Source organism: Cydia strobilella, chromosome 5 (genome assembly GCF_947568885.1).
Source record: "Cydia strobilella chromosome 5, ilCydStro3.1, whole genome shotgun sequence".
Taxonomy (NCBI): domain Eukaryota; kingdom Metazoa; phylum Arthropoda; class Insecta; order Lepidoptera; family Tortricidae; genus Cydia; species Cydia strobilella.
Window position 1 is genome coordinate 7,121,597 of NC_086045.1, and position 17,736 is coordinate 7,139,332.

At 36.0% G+C, this 17,736-nt stretch overlaps 4 protein-coding genes across 4 annotated transcripts; 2 read left to right on the forward strand and 2 right to left on the reverse strand.

Moving 5' to 3' along the window:
- Positions 1-206: 206 nt before the first annotated feature.
- On the reverse strand, positions 207-4,526 carry LOC134741372 (probable dolichyl pyrophosphate Glc1Man9GlcNAc2 alpha-1,3-glucosyltransferase). The gene is made up of 8 exons (XM_063674132.1): positions 4,347-4,526; positions 3,909-4,181; positions 3,340-3,487; positions 2,803-3,045; positions 2,610-2,715; positions 2,131-2,329; positions 1,476-1,562; positions 207-918 (listed from the first exon to the last, which is right to left on the reverse strand). Exons 1-8 carry the CDS (start codon positions 4,403-4,405, stop codon positions 441-443), a joined length of 1,593 nt encoding a protein of 530 aa, XP_063530202.1. The 5' UTR covers positions 4,406-4,526; the 3' UTR covers positions 207-440.
- A 2,944-nt stretch (positions 4,527-7,470) lies between these two features.
- On the forward strand, positions 7,471-8,356 carry LOC134741357 (transmembrane protein 60). Its single transcript, XM_063674112.1, has one exon. It carries the CDS (start codon positions 7,587-7,589, stop codon positions 7,992-7,994), a length of 408 nt encoding a protein of 135 aa, XP_063530182.1. The 5' UTR covers positions 7,471-7,586; the 3' UTR covers positions 7,995-8,356.
- On the forward strand, positions 8,260-10,850 carry LOC134741356 (uncharacterized). Its single transcript, XM_063674111.1, has 3 exons — positions 8,260-8,480; positions 8,930-9,164; positions 10,487-10,850. Exons 1-3 carry the CDS (start codon positions 8,271-8,273, stop codon positions 10,699-10,701), a joined length of 660 nt encoding a protein of 219 aa, XP_063530181.1. The 5' UTR covers positions 8,260-8,270; the 3' UTR covers positions 10,702-10,850.
- LOC134741355 (anaphase-promoting complex subunit 4) lies at positions 10,842-17,659 on the reverse strand. The gene is made up of 6 exons (XM_063674110.1): positions 17,418-17,659; positions 17,179-17,285; positions 16,461-16,652; positions 15,744-16,284; positions 13,543-13,742; positions 10,842-12,777 (listed from the first exon to the last, which is right to left on the reverse strand). Exons 1-6 carry the CDS (start codon positions 17,524-17,526, stop codon positions 11,590-11,592), a joined length of 2,337 nt encoding a protein of 778 aa, XP_063530180.1. The 5' UTR covers positions 17,527-17,659; the 3' UTR covers positions 10,842-11,589.
- Positions 17,660-17,736: the final 77 nt, after the last annotated feature.

The following is a 17,736-nucleotide window of genomic DNA, read 5'->3' on the forward strand; positions in this document are numbered from 1 at the left end:
AAAGATAGATATAACTCCGTAATAGATGGATACAGTCTAAGGAAAAAACGTGCCTCGAAAATCAAGAAAATTTGATTCTCGTTCAGAGGGCGCAACTAGCGTTGGCCTACTGTCGTATAGATGGCGTTGACGGTTTCGTTTGTTATTTAACAATTTTAACGCATATCAGTGAAAGAACATGGGTCAAAATCATAAAAATAATTAAAGCCAATAAAAAAATCATTTATCCATATTTAAATACATTTTATCGTATTTTTATAAATCTTCATTTTTAGTTTTAGTGTGTCGACAGATGGCAGTGAATTTACTGGGGTTACAAAATTTACTATGACAGTACCGCTCTAGTATAAGTTACTCTATGGTACAGGTAAGTGAACAAGCTCAGTTCAAAAGGTATAGGATTACTAATCCTATAGGATTTTCCTGTTCTTTGACACCACCTAGTCGATTTTCTTAGCATACTGCGTTAGGTTCCCTGTGCCCAACATTGGTACCCTGCTCACGTTAAAGTAAAGGAAATAATAATAATATGAAATCCAAAAATACGCAACTCCAAGAGCGCAATAAACCGAAGTCATCATCAGAGGCAAAAATGGTAGAGTTTTGTCCAAACCCCACATAGTATGAATGAAATTTTCGTAAACGCACAGTAGTATTAAACCATACACGTACAACGATTCCACATGACCCAGCATAGGAAGGCGTAGGAAACCACGTCGAGGTTTCTTCTTGGGCTTCACGGGCTGCTCATATAATCTTGGTATATTCCCAAAGGCAATTGCGCTATGAGTTAACAATATGAATATTTTGATGGATAGAAGACTTTTTGGATATAGTAAAGGAAATAAAGAGTAGTGTCCGATGGGGGACAGAAGGAGAAACAATCTTCCGTCAACATCTCCGAGTACCGACAAGAAACTGGAACAAATAATTCAATATAACCACGACGAATAAAAGATGGAGACGGACGCTGTCTATACAGAATCGCGTTCCTCTAATATTCAGGCGCCATCTATTTAACCGAAGTTGAGTTATTTTGAACAGAGGTGTAAAGGCCAAACAATGGATTAAACTGAGACCAGTTTCAAAACAACTCAACTCAACAAAAGAAGTCTAGCGTCAAAATGGATGGAATGGTGTTGGCCGGGCGAAGTATTTAGCAGATGGCGCCAGCATAGCTTGTCCTGTCAATCCCTAGAATTGTGTCAAATTTTTGTTTTTTAATGGAATTTTGTGCCCTGGATGCCAAAAGCCAAATCTCATAGAAAAAGGGGCAAGCTATGATGGCGCCATCTATGCAAACCATTGACAGTTGCCAACTCCATTGCAAGCTGTTGCGTTAGTGACGCCATCTAGCACTAACCCGAGTATTGACATAGACATTGTCCGTCTTCTTGTTATATTGTTCTATGATAAAACGTCAAAACAAAATACATTCGAATTTAATATAATTATATGTACATCTCTTTTCTTACCTTAATGGTATCAAAATTAAAAGGATAGCCTTTTCGTGAACATGCCAGCCGAACATGAACGACGTAGTAGCACATAATACCAGACATCTGAAAACGAAAATTGACAATATTAATATTTTTAGTTAAAATACACAAATCAAGTAGTTACAAGATGCATATATGGATTCCGAATTGTCAGAAATAAATGTTTTGTTTTTTTTTAATAATAACTTGAAAGCTGCTGCCAAAATACCTTTTTATTTAACTAGCTATTATATTATCTTACTATATGCAGGGAAACTTAATTATGATTCAAATTAAACTTTGAACTAATATTACAACTTTATATTATATACACTATTGGTACAAGCTTTTACCGCTGACTGTACTTTTTTCCACAGGCAACTAATACTCATCGAGGCAATTCTATAAACCCCAAACACAATTAGGTTTCGTTGTTTTATCACAGGGTGTTTATGGCCAACTCCTGTCTCCATAATCAGATCAGCTTGATGGTATCATAATATTGCATTGTCACCAGACCTACATATGTATGCAAATTTTCAGTTTTATTGGAAGTCGGGAAGTGGGTCAAATGTAACTTGCAAGATATGACCCGTACAAACATACATAGGTACATACATTGCAAGTTAATAAAAAGCTTTTAAATACGAACCTCACAAAACTAACAGTTCTGTACTTTCTGTCAGCTCCAAGATGCCAAAGTTTTACCAGAGCTGGTATCATGAAAATGGCGGTCAATGCCATAGTGTGGATGGGCTTTATGGATGGAAGCACCACATGGTCAAACTCTTGCACCAGCCCACCCGTCATTGAAGCCTCCACCTTGGGCACGGCTATGCCTGCCCGCGGTACTGAATTGTCAACAGAATATTATTATTTTTAATGAAAATGACAAAGCAGGATAATAAAACAGGTAAGAATTATTACTTTAATAATAAATCAATCCATAATTTATCTACTTGACATTAATAGAATGCAAAGTACTTTTATCTCTGACCTCACTGCTGGGAGTTCTGTTCTGGGTAAAGGTTTAAGTGAAAATATTCCTTTAAATACAATAAGTTATACTTAACCAATCATGCCAGCAGTTGTAAAACTAGTATTGTTTGTCAAACGACCTATAATACTCACGAGCATGCTGCAGCACCTTGTCTGAAAAATTGTAGAGTGCCCAGAAATTTGGAGCCCAGTATGCGTGGCACAAGCCCCTTTTAAATGGAAACAATCTTGATATAACCTGAAAACAAGTCATTATCAATAATTAATTATTTTCTTTAGCTTGTTCAGGGAAATACATTTCTTTATACATATATGTACATTTTACCTGTGGTATATGGTTCAAAAATGGTCCAAAGGATAGAGCAAACACTGTAGTGACAGTAATTGCCAATTTCAGTAAATTCATGAAAGAAAAAGAGTACCATGGTGTGTGCAAACCATCGTTTGTTGATATGGTAAAGCAATATGCTCTGAGCAAGTGCACAACATACACGGGAGCCACATATAGGTAAATATGCTTTAAGTTTAGCAGAACTGCAAACCATAGCGCAGCACACACATAATTGCCCTGTAACAAATGTTAGGTGATAATTATTTTACATTAATTTGGCATCTAACCTTAGAACTACTAGAAAGTTCTAATTGGGTACCCAATTAGAGCTTTCTGTGACTTAGCACAGGAATGCACAACAAGAAATTAGCCTACTTTCTACTTTACATCCACTTTAGCTATTAACTATTCATTTATTTATCTTTGAGTTAAGATTGTTATAAAAACTGTAATTACATTTACAGTAGAAAAAAAACTAATAAAAGCAAGTGTTCAAGTCAGGCACACTAAAAAACTACACATTTAACTTACTCTTATCATGTTTGACATGGAATAGAGAAGAAAACCATACAAAAATCCATTGTATTGAAAATGTATGTGATCTACCATCAGCAGGCCCGGGTTAGACACTAGCAGAATGAACACAAGCAGCTTACCATCACTAATGAGATTTGCACAACTGAAAAACAAAATACATTTCATCTAAGTTTTGTTCAAATAGGATAATATTTTTTTATCCTAGCTGTATTAAGTATAGACCTTCTACTGGTAAATTACAAACAGATAATGATAGGCATATTTTTTTAAACATTTCATTGGTTTGCGTTGTTAAATGAATTTTATATTTGGAATAATGAGCAAACCCTGATTTTTGTTTTGTACAATAAAGTGATTTACTACTACTACTAACCCTATTATCAATGTCTGCAATTTATTGAAAATGAGGTTTGGCAGTATATCCCATAGGAAACCCTAACTTCAATGTTAGTGGCCAACTTCATCCATAAAATAATATTTTGACCAAGAAATAGATATCACTTTATTTTTAATGAACTGCAACATTGATAATGGGGTTTGATAATGAGTAATATTGTACATACCTCTTAGCACTAGCAATATAAACCAAATCTAAAACAATTACAGTTAATCTTTGGAATATCACAGTCATATCTGATGCATAATTTAAATTATCTAAGTGCAACATTCGGGGATCAAACAACTTTGCAACAAATGATAAGGAATATTCCAGCCAAGCAAAGAATGGAGGATAATCCAGAGTCCATTCTGATGTAGCGTCATAGTACCATTCACTGATGGAGATGTTGTGTGTTATTGCTAACCAGTTTCTGTGAACCTCGAAATCCGTTGAGTGGCTAAAACAAACAAATTAAACATTTCACAAATGCCTTACTCCACTTTCATGGTGAATGATAATATATGGTTTTATTAAATATAGCCTAAGGGTAACAGTAATATTGCCTAGAAACAATAATTTAGCCCCATGGAAAAAAGAAAATCAAACATGTACTGCAACTTACTAGAGAGGAATAAATAAGCACTTGATAGTGCTCACTATCAGTACAATTTGAAATATCATTATTGACTACGTATTTTTGATTAGCTCTCCATCAATATTATGTTATTAAACTTTAATTTCATTCATATTCTTGAGAGGTTATGTCGGCGAAACAAAGATTTAAGATTGTTTGTAAACGTCACTTCTACGAGCTGAGCTGTCTCAGCTGTCAACCTCTATGCTGTCAACTCAAAAACTACCACAGATTGCACGAAGATTTTCACCATGCCCACTGAAGGCTACTACAAACGTTGCAACAAATGGCGAATTCAATCTATACTTGGTCAAGCAAATCTTGTCAGTAGAAAAAGGCGGCAAATTTGAAAAATCGCGGGTTAGCAACACTACGTTTGAATTGTTTGAAAATTGCGTGTCATTTATATCTTATCTGTGGAACTATATTGTTTACATTTCATCGTTGTTCGATGTACATTGCTGCTTTTTGTTCGTTTCCTAGGAATACCATATATATTATACTACTCTTTGGATACCATACTTTAGTTTGCTTTACATTGCTACTGACATATTTGGCTTGACAGACTAGATCGAGCAAATGCCGCAATGTAATGCAAATCGCATGCGATTATCGGTGACGTCTGGAGTAGGGCTCCCGGTATCCGTGTTACACGCCGAAACGAATACCCGTGTTCTTAAGCCCGGCGGTACTAACAACCCGGTTTACACGGAACCGCCGGGATTCGAAAACGTTTCGAAGGAACGTTCCCAAGAAACGTATCTCAGACACGTATCTCCGTTTACACGGGTACTTAAGACCGTTCCGAACGGGTCCAAATACTCCGAACCAGTTTGAGCCAATGTACAATGGTAACAAGGTCCACTATTATTATGTTGACTTCAGATGAATTCGTTTGTCGTACGATTTTTAGTGAAGCTTTTATTCTATCGCCCCAATTTATTAAATTAAGATTAAAACCGCGATTTTAATACCGTAAATCGAATTAATTTCCGATTTTTTTTTAGTTAAATGCCTACAATCCGAAAAAAAATTCACTTGCATCGTGGTTTCATAAAACCGCACAATTACTTTTTTTTTAAATTGTTTTTAACCGTATTGATAAAATATAGGTACTGAGCCATCTTCCTATGTTTGATAGTAGGTATACATAATTTTTATTTTAAACTATTTATATCAAATAAAACCGATTGCTTCTAAGCTAATTACATAAATTTGTTATCGATCATAGTTTTTTTTTATAATTACATAATGGTATAGTATTTTCGTTAATAATAGGTGTGCAGACAGAATACAATATTAATTAAAAATATCAGTTTAATTATTTCGTGGTTATTTTTATCTCGGATCTATTACTGCTTTGCGAAAACAACAAACCTGCCAACGGCGCAAAAAAGTTATTAGTAGATACACAAAAGCGGGATTATCGAGTAATCATGCTCAAATGAAAAGCAGAATTTTACCCAAGAACCATAAAAACCCATACTACCTTGGATAACTTACGATAATATTGCTATTCACTTTGGTCACTTTCTCACTAGCGTTCAGGTAATAAACTTAAATGCGCACGTTGCCGACCGGTGGTCCATCCATCCATTGTTTTCCAATATCCTTTTGTTTGTCATCGTCGAAAACATGTAGGTTCCCAAACTATTACCGCCGTAGGTCACCGCCAATTATAAGCTTTATGTCGTTGTAATAAGGTCAAAACATCTGCACAAGAAAATGTTTCGCTGTTCGCACCGCACTACAAAAGCGTTTTACTGTAGTAAGAGGTACCTAAAGCAAAAACAATTAGAATTTATTGAAAAGGTGCAATTTTATCAAGTTGATTTAAAGTGTTTATTAATAACTAGCGACCGGCCCCGGCTTCGCATGGAGAGTCAAGCATAATAAAATACATTCTGTAACAAGTATTCACTTCAGAAGCCTAATAATACTAAGACTTCACTGTCCATTTGTCTGTCACCACTCACTAGGCTGTATTTCATGAACCGTGATAGAAAATGAAAGACAATTTCAACTGTCTAATTGAAATGTTTACAGATGTATTTCTGTTGCATCCATAACAACAAACATTTAAAATTAAATTTGTACGGAACCTTCGGTGGGCGAGTCCGACTCACACTTGTCCGGTTTTTTTAGAAGTTAATAATGGGTTAATTATTCTTAAAATATAGACAGATAGCCATCGCGCACTTTTTTGTAGAACAATGAAAGAGAGAAGTCCACCATACATTGAGATCAAATAGATTGGGCAGCGTTTTGGATTACGCCAGCGTGATTTTTTCTAACTTCACTAGCAAACATCGTCATATTTCTACCAATTTAAACGAAACCTTAACAAAATATACACATAAACATTCCCAAAGAAAAACTTCATTCATAGGTGCGGCGGGGGACTTTGTTTTATAAGATCTACCTAGACCCACATTATATGACAAGAAATACAATTTCATATCATGTTCTTAAATTAAACTAAAAATAAAGAAGCAAGTTAAAATTGTATTTTTTTATAAATACTTAATGCCAATTTCGAACATGTTTGTTTTTTTTTAAATAGGTACTAGCAGGTTTTTTTATTATATTGCTAACCCGCAACGTAAAAAAAAAGCTATTTAAAGTGCTATATAAAATACTATACTTTGATAAGAAGCGTGAATACTTGTAATACCTAATGCAAGCAAAAAGTACCTGCTCAAGAAAGGGGTTTCTAAACCGTTTATTGAATTTCGACTCTATGACCCACGGAATAAGGTTAAATATAACAGAAACTCGTCATGAATCTTTTGTCTATTCATTTGTAGCTGGCGTTCGTTCCTTCGCTACTATCGTCAAGGACGTGTCCCGGAGCCACGGATAAATAAGATACGTTTCTTCGAATACCCGTTTATCCGTGTACACGGGTCTTAACTACACGTTTCTTAATTAAACGTGCGGAACGGGCCAGAAAACCGTTTACGTATTATTCGGAAACGGGTATTCGAAACGTGTAAACGAAACACGGATTCGACCGCGAGCCCTAGTCTGGAGAGACCCTGGTTATTAGATCCATTCTCACGACAGAATGGTCTACGGTCTTAGCCTTGATTGAAAAACTGAAACTGTCAATAATGGCTGATGACGTCAATGTCAAAACAAATCCGTCAGTGTTCTTAAATCACCTGAATATAATATTAAATTTTCTATTATTAGAGAATTCTTTGAATATTTATAGCAAACAATAAAATGGCCATACTTCACAGAGCCCTGTTTACCTGGTTTATATTTTTAGTGTTCTTGATACTACTGTGTCTGAGATTAGAGTCGAGAACACACTGGAATTGGTTCATAGTATTTATACCAATGTGGGTCTATGATAGCATTCTTCTTATATACGTTTTGTTTCATATGGTATCGCACTGCCGGAATGGTATTGAAAGATTTAGAGGTACAATTAATAAACATGTGTGGTACATAGCAGCAATTGGACTGAAAATGGCAGCTCAAATCATAATTTGCATCAAACTGGAATATACAAAAGGAAGTCTTCCAATTTATGTTGTCATGACTCCAATTTGGATGTTGTTGCCTGTATTGAGTGTAGAAGTCTTCATGCATTTAATAAAACATTCTAGTGGAAGTAGTAGATACTAAAATTACTATGTGTTTTCTTAGTAAACTTGAACAATTACCAAATAAGTTTAAAATTCGTTTGAAGGACAAAAATTATGACTCAGAAGTGAATAAACTCAATATGCTACCTTCAAGAAAGTCATGAACATGTGACTCTATGTATTGTAGATAATTTTAAACTTGGCACTCATTCAGTGTCACCATAGAATGTTTACACATGTCAAATATATACTCAGTGCGCCAAGAGCGTTGATGATATAACAGACCCGAGAAAAGTGTTTAATAAGGAATTTCAAAATGGCTATAACTGAATCCCCTGTAATAAAGAGTTCTATAGTGAAAGAGGTCCCAGCGGGAGGCACAGCTGTGTTGACGTGCAACAGCAATGATTTCAACCATAATTTTATGTTTTGGTTGTTTGGCAAAGACAAGGTGATTGGCCCTGACAATCATTATGATGAAAGAAAGTACAAGTATGAAGTGCTATCAGGAAAACTTCACATTGATGTAAGTACACTGGGATATTTTGTTTTAGATTTCTTAATATTACACTTGTTTTGATTTGAATAATAAAGTTATTTAATTTTGCTTTATAATTTGTTTTATTAAAATTAACATTTAATGTCAATTGTGCAAGTTATAAGATCCTCTTTTTTAGTATTATTATTTTATTTTATTATAGCCATTTATCTCCGATCTTTGGGTACGGTTATTAAATTGATGGTATCTTTTATTAGTGAACTACAAAATGTCCCGCAGTTCGGTGTGCCTTTTGGCATAGGCCTCCTCCAACCTTCTCCACTGTACTCTGTCCTCTGCAACTCTGGACCAGTAAGGCCCCAAGGTTAAGTGGATATCATCTACCCATCTTGCTTTTCGACGTCTTTGTTTTCTACATCCATCTCTTGGGTACCATAGGGTGACTTTTTTAGTATATTTTGTTTTAATTCTTACAGAATGTTACTCCAGCTGAGTCTGGTTATTACAAATGCATCTCAAAGAAGCTTGACGGCTCAGGGATTGCAGTCGGGCAGGTTGAGATGATTGTCTCTGGTTCCACATTCTCCACCATTGAGGCTGTGAAGCTGATCGCTATTGTCGTGTCCATCATTGTGCTGATCAGCTGTGCTGTGCTGTACTGGAGACTGAGGAAGGACTGGAACAAATATGATGGCCATGCTATTGTACCAGGTAACTTTTTTTTTTTTTTTTTTTAATTTAATTTATTTAGGCAACAAACAGTCATATACAAAAATGATGTAATAATAAGCAATGTGTTAATAGACCTTGAGTGCCCTACCTTAATTAAATAATTTCTAATCTAAAGTAGCTAGTGTAGGAGCAGTAAGCGGAAAATAAAGTTATCATTAATTAACAAACTTATCAGTAACTTGAAGTGTATCTATATTCATTCATCCATGTATATGTATGCACGGGCAGGTTGCTTACTCGTACATACAACCACACGGGGTACACAAAGAAAGTTATAAATTATTTGTGCATAAGTTACCTATTACAATGTTAAATTATAGAAGTTGTTACAAAAGTTTAATTATACCTACTTAAACTTGTATTGCAATTAGAGATGGGTTGTTTCCAAGGCAATTATTTTCCCAGTAATGTTAACAGTAACATTACTCTTACCGCACAATGGAAATAGGCAACTGGTGGCCTAGCGGTAAGAGTGTGCGACTTTCAATCCGGAGGTCGCGGGTACCAACCCTGGTTCTTACCAATGAGTTTATTGGAACGTATGTACGATATATCATTTGATATTATCCAGTCACTTTTCGGTGAAGGAAAACATCATAAAGAAACCGGACTAATCCCAACAAGGCCTAGTTTCCTCTCTGGGTTGGAAGGTCAGATGGCAGTCACTTTCGTAAAAACTAATGCTACGCCAATTCTCGGGATTAGTTGACAAGTAGGCCCTAGGCTCCTATGAGCTGTGGCAAAAAGCCGGGATAACGCGAGGAAGATGATGAATGGAAATATAGAGAAAGATAGAAATAAAAATCGAAAAACTACTTTCTTGTGTTTAAAGGAATATTTCCAGTAAAATTAAGTTACTCGGTATTAATGGGAATATTACTACTATTACTAGTAAAAATGGTAAATTACTCCCTGAGGTTTGCTATGTATTTTATTTTTAGTTGTAAAGTGGTGGCATACTACTACCAATTAATATAGAAATAATAAAAGAATCATCAAGTCTCATAAAAATCGTAGATTTCGTATCTTACTAGCTTTTGGTAACTTACTGGTAATATTCCCAAATGGGAAAACGGTAATGAGTGAGTATCTTACCTACGACCCATCACTAATTGCAATACATGAATACTTTAACGGATCAAATGTTTGAAAAACTAACCAACCTATTTTTTATTTCTTTGTTGTGTCTGGTAAAATTTGACCTGTGTGTTTCAAATTGTAAAATTAAATGACTTTTCTTCAAGGTACTAATTCCAAAAAGAAGAAAATGGTTTTACGGAAGCATTAAATTTTATTTACAGTTGATGACATGGAAGAAGATGATGCTGATGAGGTGTACAACCCAACCACGGTGACTTCCAAAAGCCAACCCGTAGCCGGGCCCAGCCGAGGACCAAGTAGGAACCCATCATCGGAACATCTCCTCTACGGCATAGACAATCAGGGCTTGGATACAGACTTCAACTCCGTGTTTGAAAATATTCAAATTAAATCACCACATGCCAGTTTAATATAATTTATTCCACTTAAAAGATTGACAGACTCGAGGAGTTTACTACTATAGATTGTTGAAATCATTTCTGTTTCATGTTGATTGGTAAATGCTACTGTAAATTGTTATAGGTAGGTAAGAAAAACTTAATTATATCAGCAACTTAAGTATATAGTAGTCTTTATTATTTTATTTATGCTATGACTAGATTGGTGAATGCACTTTTTTTTTCATATCATGGAATGAATATTGAATATTGAAAAACCAACCTAGAAGAATGCAGTGTGCCAACAAATTACGGACACCTAGGCCATGAATAGGTATCTTTAATTGGTAAACAAATTAAAAACTGTAATAGATGTCTGTATATTAAAGAAAAAGTGAAGAAGAAGTGGTGAAGGCCGGATTCGAACCGGCGTCTTTAGCTATCGCGGCTAACGCCATGAACCTCTAGGCCACCCCGCCACGGCGGTGCCCGTCCGAATTTCTCGACTATATGCCATCTTAGTAAAACTAGGCGTCTTTGACCAGCTCTAAGGGCAAGCAGTGTGCGCTTGCACCTCCTAAACGAACTCCTTACGGATTTACGTTGTAGCGAGAGAGACTGGTGCTGGTGCTGGTGGTTTTTTTTTTTTTTCTTTAATATATGAGACATCTATTACAGTTTTTAATTTATATATAGTAGTGTGACTACTTAAAAAACACAAATCAAAATATTTAATAAAATAATTTGATTTGTTCCCAAACTTGTGGTAACCAAATTGCTAATTTAAATTGTATTCTGTTCTGAGCCACTGAATATTAATGTCAAGAGGGATCTCACACTATCATCCCTGTGACAAGACCTCAAAATTCAATTTAATAGACTGGACAAAGAAATATCAGTGACATGTTATTAAATAAAATCATTGATCACTTCTGTATGTATGAGTCGTTAGTTGCCTCGAGCGAGTGTTGCGTCGAGTCCAGAGTGTCATCGTCGTCGTCTGCGTCGGCCTCCATCTCGAACACTCTGACCTTCCTGCGGCTCGCGGACACCACCACGGCCACCCGGCGCCCGCCCGACACCGCTATTCTAAAACCATCCATTTTATCCAGCACGGTGTAAATGCCCTGATCTAACAGAGACGTGATGTTTCTTCGAGATATTTTTTCATTAAATATACAGGACTTCGTTTTAACATTGAATTCGTTGGCATTATCCAACGCTATTTTTAGTGGCAACTGCACAAATATCGTACTTTCACTGCTGCACGGGTGCCGTATCAACATCGACAAGTACTCTGCTGAGTAAAACTGCAAGTCCAGTACGGCTACATTTTCCTCGTCAAACTGTTCCTTGTTTAAGTCCCGTATCAAACCGGATGTAATGTAATATTTGATAGCTGAAGCGTTGCAAGATTTCTCCTTGATAGCCACCGACATGAAACAAATTCCATCACTTCCGTTTGCGTTGTTTGTAAACGCCATCATAAATCTTTGCTGAGCCGGATCAAACATTTGAGATACCCGTAGATTATTCTTAGTATACGAACTTGATTTATCTTCATAACACTTCAGATTGTACAGAACTGAAAAGTGTTTTCCGGTATCTTTATCGGTGACGTCGAACACTTTATTGATGGCTTTTTTCAAAAACGTTTGTTGTTGCACTAGGGAGAACTTTCGAAATTCAGACATAGAGAAAATGGTCTCGTTATCTTTCATCAAGCATGCATTTTCTGCAAGAAACTTATGCCAGGGGTTATCATCGTTATCAGTTAATATAGTTAAATCTTGGTCCTGAAGGTATTGCCCGAGCCTTTCCAAATTGAACTTCACTGGCTTTTCGGACACAGTTTCGCTCCCTTCCACTTGAACATTATCGAAATTGTACAAAAACTCTGCAAGATGCGTGTGTTCTTGCTGAGTTATTTTAACGATTTCGCTGGGCGTTTGTTCATCTAGCAATCTCGCGATGACGACGAAGAGCCACCGGAAGAAAGCCTTGTAGTGGCGCATGGAGATGTCGATCACTTGCTGTAGCTCTAGGCTCTTGTTCAGGAAGGCGCAGCACGCGCGGATGGCTTCGGTCACAGTGGCTTCCTCGAGGCCGAGTATCTGTAAACAACAGCGCAAGTCCATTAAACTCTTACTTTGACTCAAACTTCGAACGTGTATTTTGCGGTCGAGCCCGTCCGCTTACAGTGATAACTTAACACCTATGTATCACCAAAGTTAATTATACGTGCATGTATTGGACTACGAGTTGTCATTTAACTCACCTCATCCACGACCCCAAGAACCCACCCCACCCCTACATGCGTGGACAATAAGGAAACAACTTAAAAGTTGCATCAGATTACTTTGCTCCACATGTGGATAAAATGCAACTTTCTCATCAGTTTTTAAACAATCAAGAGAGCATTTACCAGCTGGTGTGGTGAAATAGTTATTTGTGCAACAAGAGAGGAAAGTTGGTTTTTCTTGCGAGTGTTTATTTTGAGTCCCGAGAAAGAGAAAGATTCTAAGGTAGAATCTTGAGCGTAGCGAGGGACTCAAAAACACGAGATGTAAAATAACTTTGCTCTCGTGTTGCACACATAATTTTTCACCTCAGTAGTGAGAACATATTTAAGGTTAAAATGTATTTCGAATTACACAGAATAAACAGAAAAAATATATATTATAATATGTACGATACGATACGAGACGAGACCGGACCGGACCGGACCGACGTACCGTACCGTACCACGAGTATGAAGTTCAAGGCCTTCACTAAATTAAAAAGCTACATTGTTTCACTACCTGTACGAAAGTAGGCTTGTTCGAGCTGCTGAGGTGAAAATAAATATGTACCTAAAATGTAATAAAAACATGACCTACCTTATATCGATCTGGTATCCTTGCCAAGCCTCTAAGTTCAGCCAGGTAGTATGTTAGGCTTTGTCCAACAATGTTCAATTGCTTGAGGACAAGTTTCTGAATTGTAGAATAACTCAGTTCAACTGAGCTCCCTAACTTTTTTAAACCTTTTGCTGTTAATTCTTTCAGCAGAAACAACTCCAGCTGATCGGAGGGAACACCTGAAATTCCATAATAACATTTTAGTTACCCTCCTATTAAGCTATGCTCCTAAGGTTCAGGCATACAGTTAGTTAGTTTTGCTGGGCATTTTCCGCAACTCGACATCCAATGTGCCTATTTTGCGTGAAACGAGGTAGCGCTACTCTAACCACCCCAGCTCCTCCACGAAGCCTAGCAAGGTCTTCAGGTTGCTAGTTGCTTCCTTTAGTGTGCATGGATTTCCTAGGTATTTGCTCCTATATACTTCTACCTGTTTACAGTCTAGGAGTATATGTTTTGTTGTTTCTTCTTCTGCCATGCACGCTCTGCACATGGGGCTGTCCGTTTTACCCATGATATGTAGGTGTTTGTTTAGTGTGTTATGTCCTGTTATTAATCCTACTATTTTACGTAGTTGGCTTCTTGGTGTTTTCAGTTTTCGGCCCAGGCATACAAGAAAAAAGTTAAAGATTCGTCAGTGAAATTTGAATCATACGAGATAGAGTTGATTTAAGTAGTTTTGTTTTAAAATTTAACGAAACAGAACAAATGCAACTCTGTTGCAATTAGATATGATTTAAATTTCGTCAAACTTAACAAGTACTATAAGTAGGACCGTGACCCTTAATATGCTAAAAATATAACATACCTAAACTTAATATTTGTGAGATGCAGACTCACGTCAATGTAGCATAGCATAATCATACAAAATGATAAAACGAAGAACTTCTGCTGCTTGCGCGCTATCCTCAACTTAACTACATTACATAAGCCGCAGATAGGTAGTAAAAGTAACAGGTGTTCAAAATGATCTATATTAATACACTCTAACTATCTAACCTAACAAGAAATGACAGAGTTCGGATGTAATAAACTCGAGTCGGACTCGCGTTCCAAGGGTTCCGTACATTACACAATTTAAATGTGTTTTTTATGTGAAACGTGAGTAAAATGTCATTAAAAACCCGTAGGGGTCGGATCAAAAACTAAGTAATTAAGTCCGACTCACGCTTGACTGCAATTTCTAATAGGTTTTCCTGTAATCTATAGGTAAAGATCTATTTTGTGTATTTTTTTCAAAATTTTAGACCCACTAGCTTTGGAGATAAAGGGCGAATGGTCATTTTTTTGCCAATTTTTTTGAATAACTTCTAAATTGTTTATCCTAAAATTATAAAAAAATATATTTGAGATTCTCACAATGAGCTCTTTTATTTTATATATAACACGATATAGTTTGAAAAACTTTATTTTTGAATTTTCTCATTTAGGAAAAGTGGCCCCCATGTTTAAAATTCATTTGTTTACGTTACATGTCCGTCTTTGGGTAACAAACTTACATATGTATACCAAATTTCAACTTAATTGGTCCAGTAGTTTCGGAGAAAATAGGCTGTGACAGACCAGACACAGACAGACGCACGAGTGATCCTATAAGGGTTCCGTTTTTTCCTTTTGAGGTACGGAACCCTAAAAATTACAAAATGGATGTTAGTCGGTTAAATCACTTAAGTCTAACCATTCTGAACAGTGAATGTGAACACTATAAACTATCACCAAAGATATATGTTACTCCGTATAAGTAGTCTAAAGAAAAAACGTGCCTCGTAAAATCAAGAAAAATTTGCGCTATTGGCCTATCTACGCTCGGAATTCTAAAAATAATAAAAAATCATTCATCCATATATGTGTGTCTGTTCAAAAGGGCTTATTTCTTATGAAAAGCATACAAAAATAAGCCCTTTTAAAGACACTCCTCATATATATTCATTTTTTGATATTTTTATACATTTTCATTTTTAGTTTTAATAATTAATAGATGGCAGTAAATTTACTGTGACTACAAAATTTACTATGGCAATAACCCTCTATACACTCTATTCTATTTGCTATAACTTATAATGAATGCTATGCAAGATCCACGAATGGTGCTGTCTCGTGAGACTTGCGACACATCGGCCAGTTGTACAGTATATTTGGATTATAAACACATAGTGCATTTATTCACAGAAGTATTTTACCTAACATAAGTAGCTCTAGTAGATCCGCAGACACTCCGCCCTCCGGGACAGATGCCGCATAGTACGCCATTTTTGTATCCATTTCCAATAAAATGTGCTCCCAAGCTTCAGTAATAGATATCATTGTCTGATCAAGATGAGACATCAACTGAGTCAGTTGGCTGTGTTTATTTGCCACAACAAATATCTCCTCTGCATAGGCCGACAACACACTTGTGTTGATAAGTGCTACATACAGGTTGTTCGTAGCTCTGTCTAAGTAAAATACTTGCATCATACTAAAATCTTCTGAAAGATTTATGTCTAATACTTTGAACTCTCCAAATTCGTCTTTTGCAATTTGGGTGAGATGGATAGTTCCATATGGGTATCTGCCAAATACACTCATGTAGATGTGTCCAGTGCCGTAGCCAACCAGCAGCATATTGAGTTGGGTCTGCTCCTGCATTTCTTTGATGTCCTTAACATTATCCTCAGATGCCTGATTTTTATAACCACTGCTAAGGGATGGTGTTTTTTGGAGAAATATTGATGCATCATCCTGAAAGATTTAAGGTTTCTTATTTTTATTCTTCTAATAAAGTATGAGTTCTTTTACTATTTTATTCACCAAAGCCTGGAGAATGGATAAAATTATTAAGATTTTCAGTTAGTTGGTATTTGGTATGTTGTATTTTGCATGATTTAATTTAGTTTTAAAACAAAATGAATACTTACATAGATATTATACTCTGTTGCACTTTCCAGAGTACTAGCTCTGACTGCCCATGTGATGCAAGTGATTCCATAATGCTTTGAGTCTTCAAACTCTTCCGAAGGCTCCTGCTCCAAATCATACTTGTCGAGGATTTCCTTGTCTTCTATGTCCACTATGTGGATGCTGCCCGAACTGTAGCCAACTGCTAATGCCTGAATATAGTACACTATGTATGTGATTTATCATTATATGGATTGACACAATTATGCATAACTGCTTTCACAGAATTTATTCTAAAAATAGGACTTCCACGAACTTATCAGTATTACTTAATATTCTTAGTTTCATTACTCTTGAGGTGCAGTAAGCTTATGTTCTTCTCTTACTCTCTAATTTAATTTTTTTGTTTTAAAAATAAAAAAAGTAATCGCTGAGTTCCCTCAAGCATAATATTGCTCATTTCTAGAAAAATTTTCGTATGTTTCGCTTTTGTGCGGTTTATTATAATTTTTTAAAGTGCATTTTAGACCTATGTTCGTGATTTTTTGCTATTGAGCGAAAGTCAAAAACTCAGGATTTGAATCGCTGAAGTCCCTAGAGAAAGGCTTCAAGATTTCTAACTAAATTTATGGCAGCCGTATTGTGATCCAAAAAAGCGCTACGGCTTTTTTTTATCCATTTTCTGAACCTACTGCACCTTAAGGAATCTTTCTTAAGGAAAAAAAATCAACACCTTACCTTTCCATCGGGCCTCCAAGCCAAAGCTTGTACAGTAACATTTTCTTTAGGTGGAGATAATGTCCACACTTTTTGCCAACTTATAAGTCTATGTACTTGCACTTCTCCTAACAAAACATGTTAATAGGTATGTTAATATTTGATTAACTCTAGGCAATCAGATTTTCATAAAAGCTAACTTAGAAACACCTTATAACGTTTTCACGGTAAAAATGTACAATGATAGTTTACCAACTTACCTTTGATGTTACTTAACGCTAACAAATCAAGTCTGTTGCTCCAAACCATAAGATCAACTTGGTTGGCCACATGCCTTTCTTCCAATTGACGCATTCCACAGTGATACATGGCGGCAATGGCACTAATCTACTTTTCAATAACTGTGGATCTAATGTACTAGTAAGAAATAGCCAGAATCATTTAAAATGAAAATGCCTGAACTCGCAAAATAATAAACAACGCATATAACCGGCTCAGCTCTTACAATACAATTTTAAAGTATTTGACATTGACAGTGACAGTTTTTTGTCAAAAATACGTTCAGAAACGATAGATTAT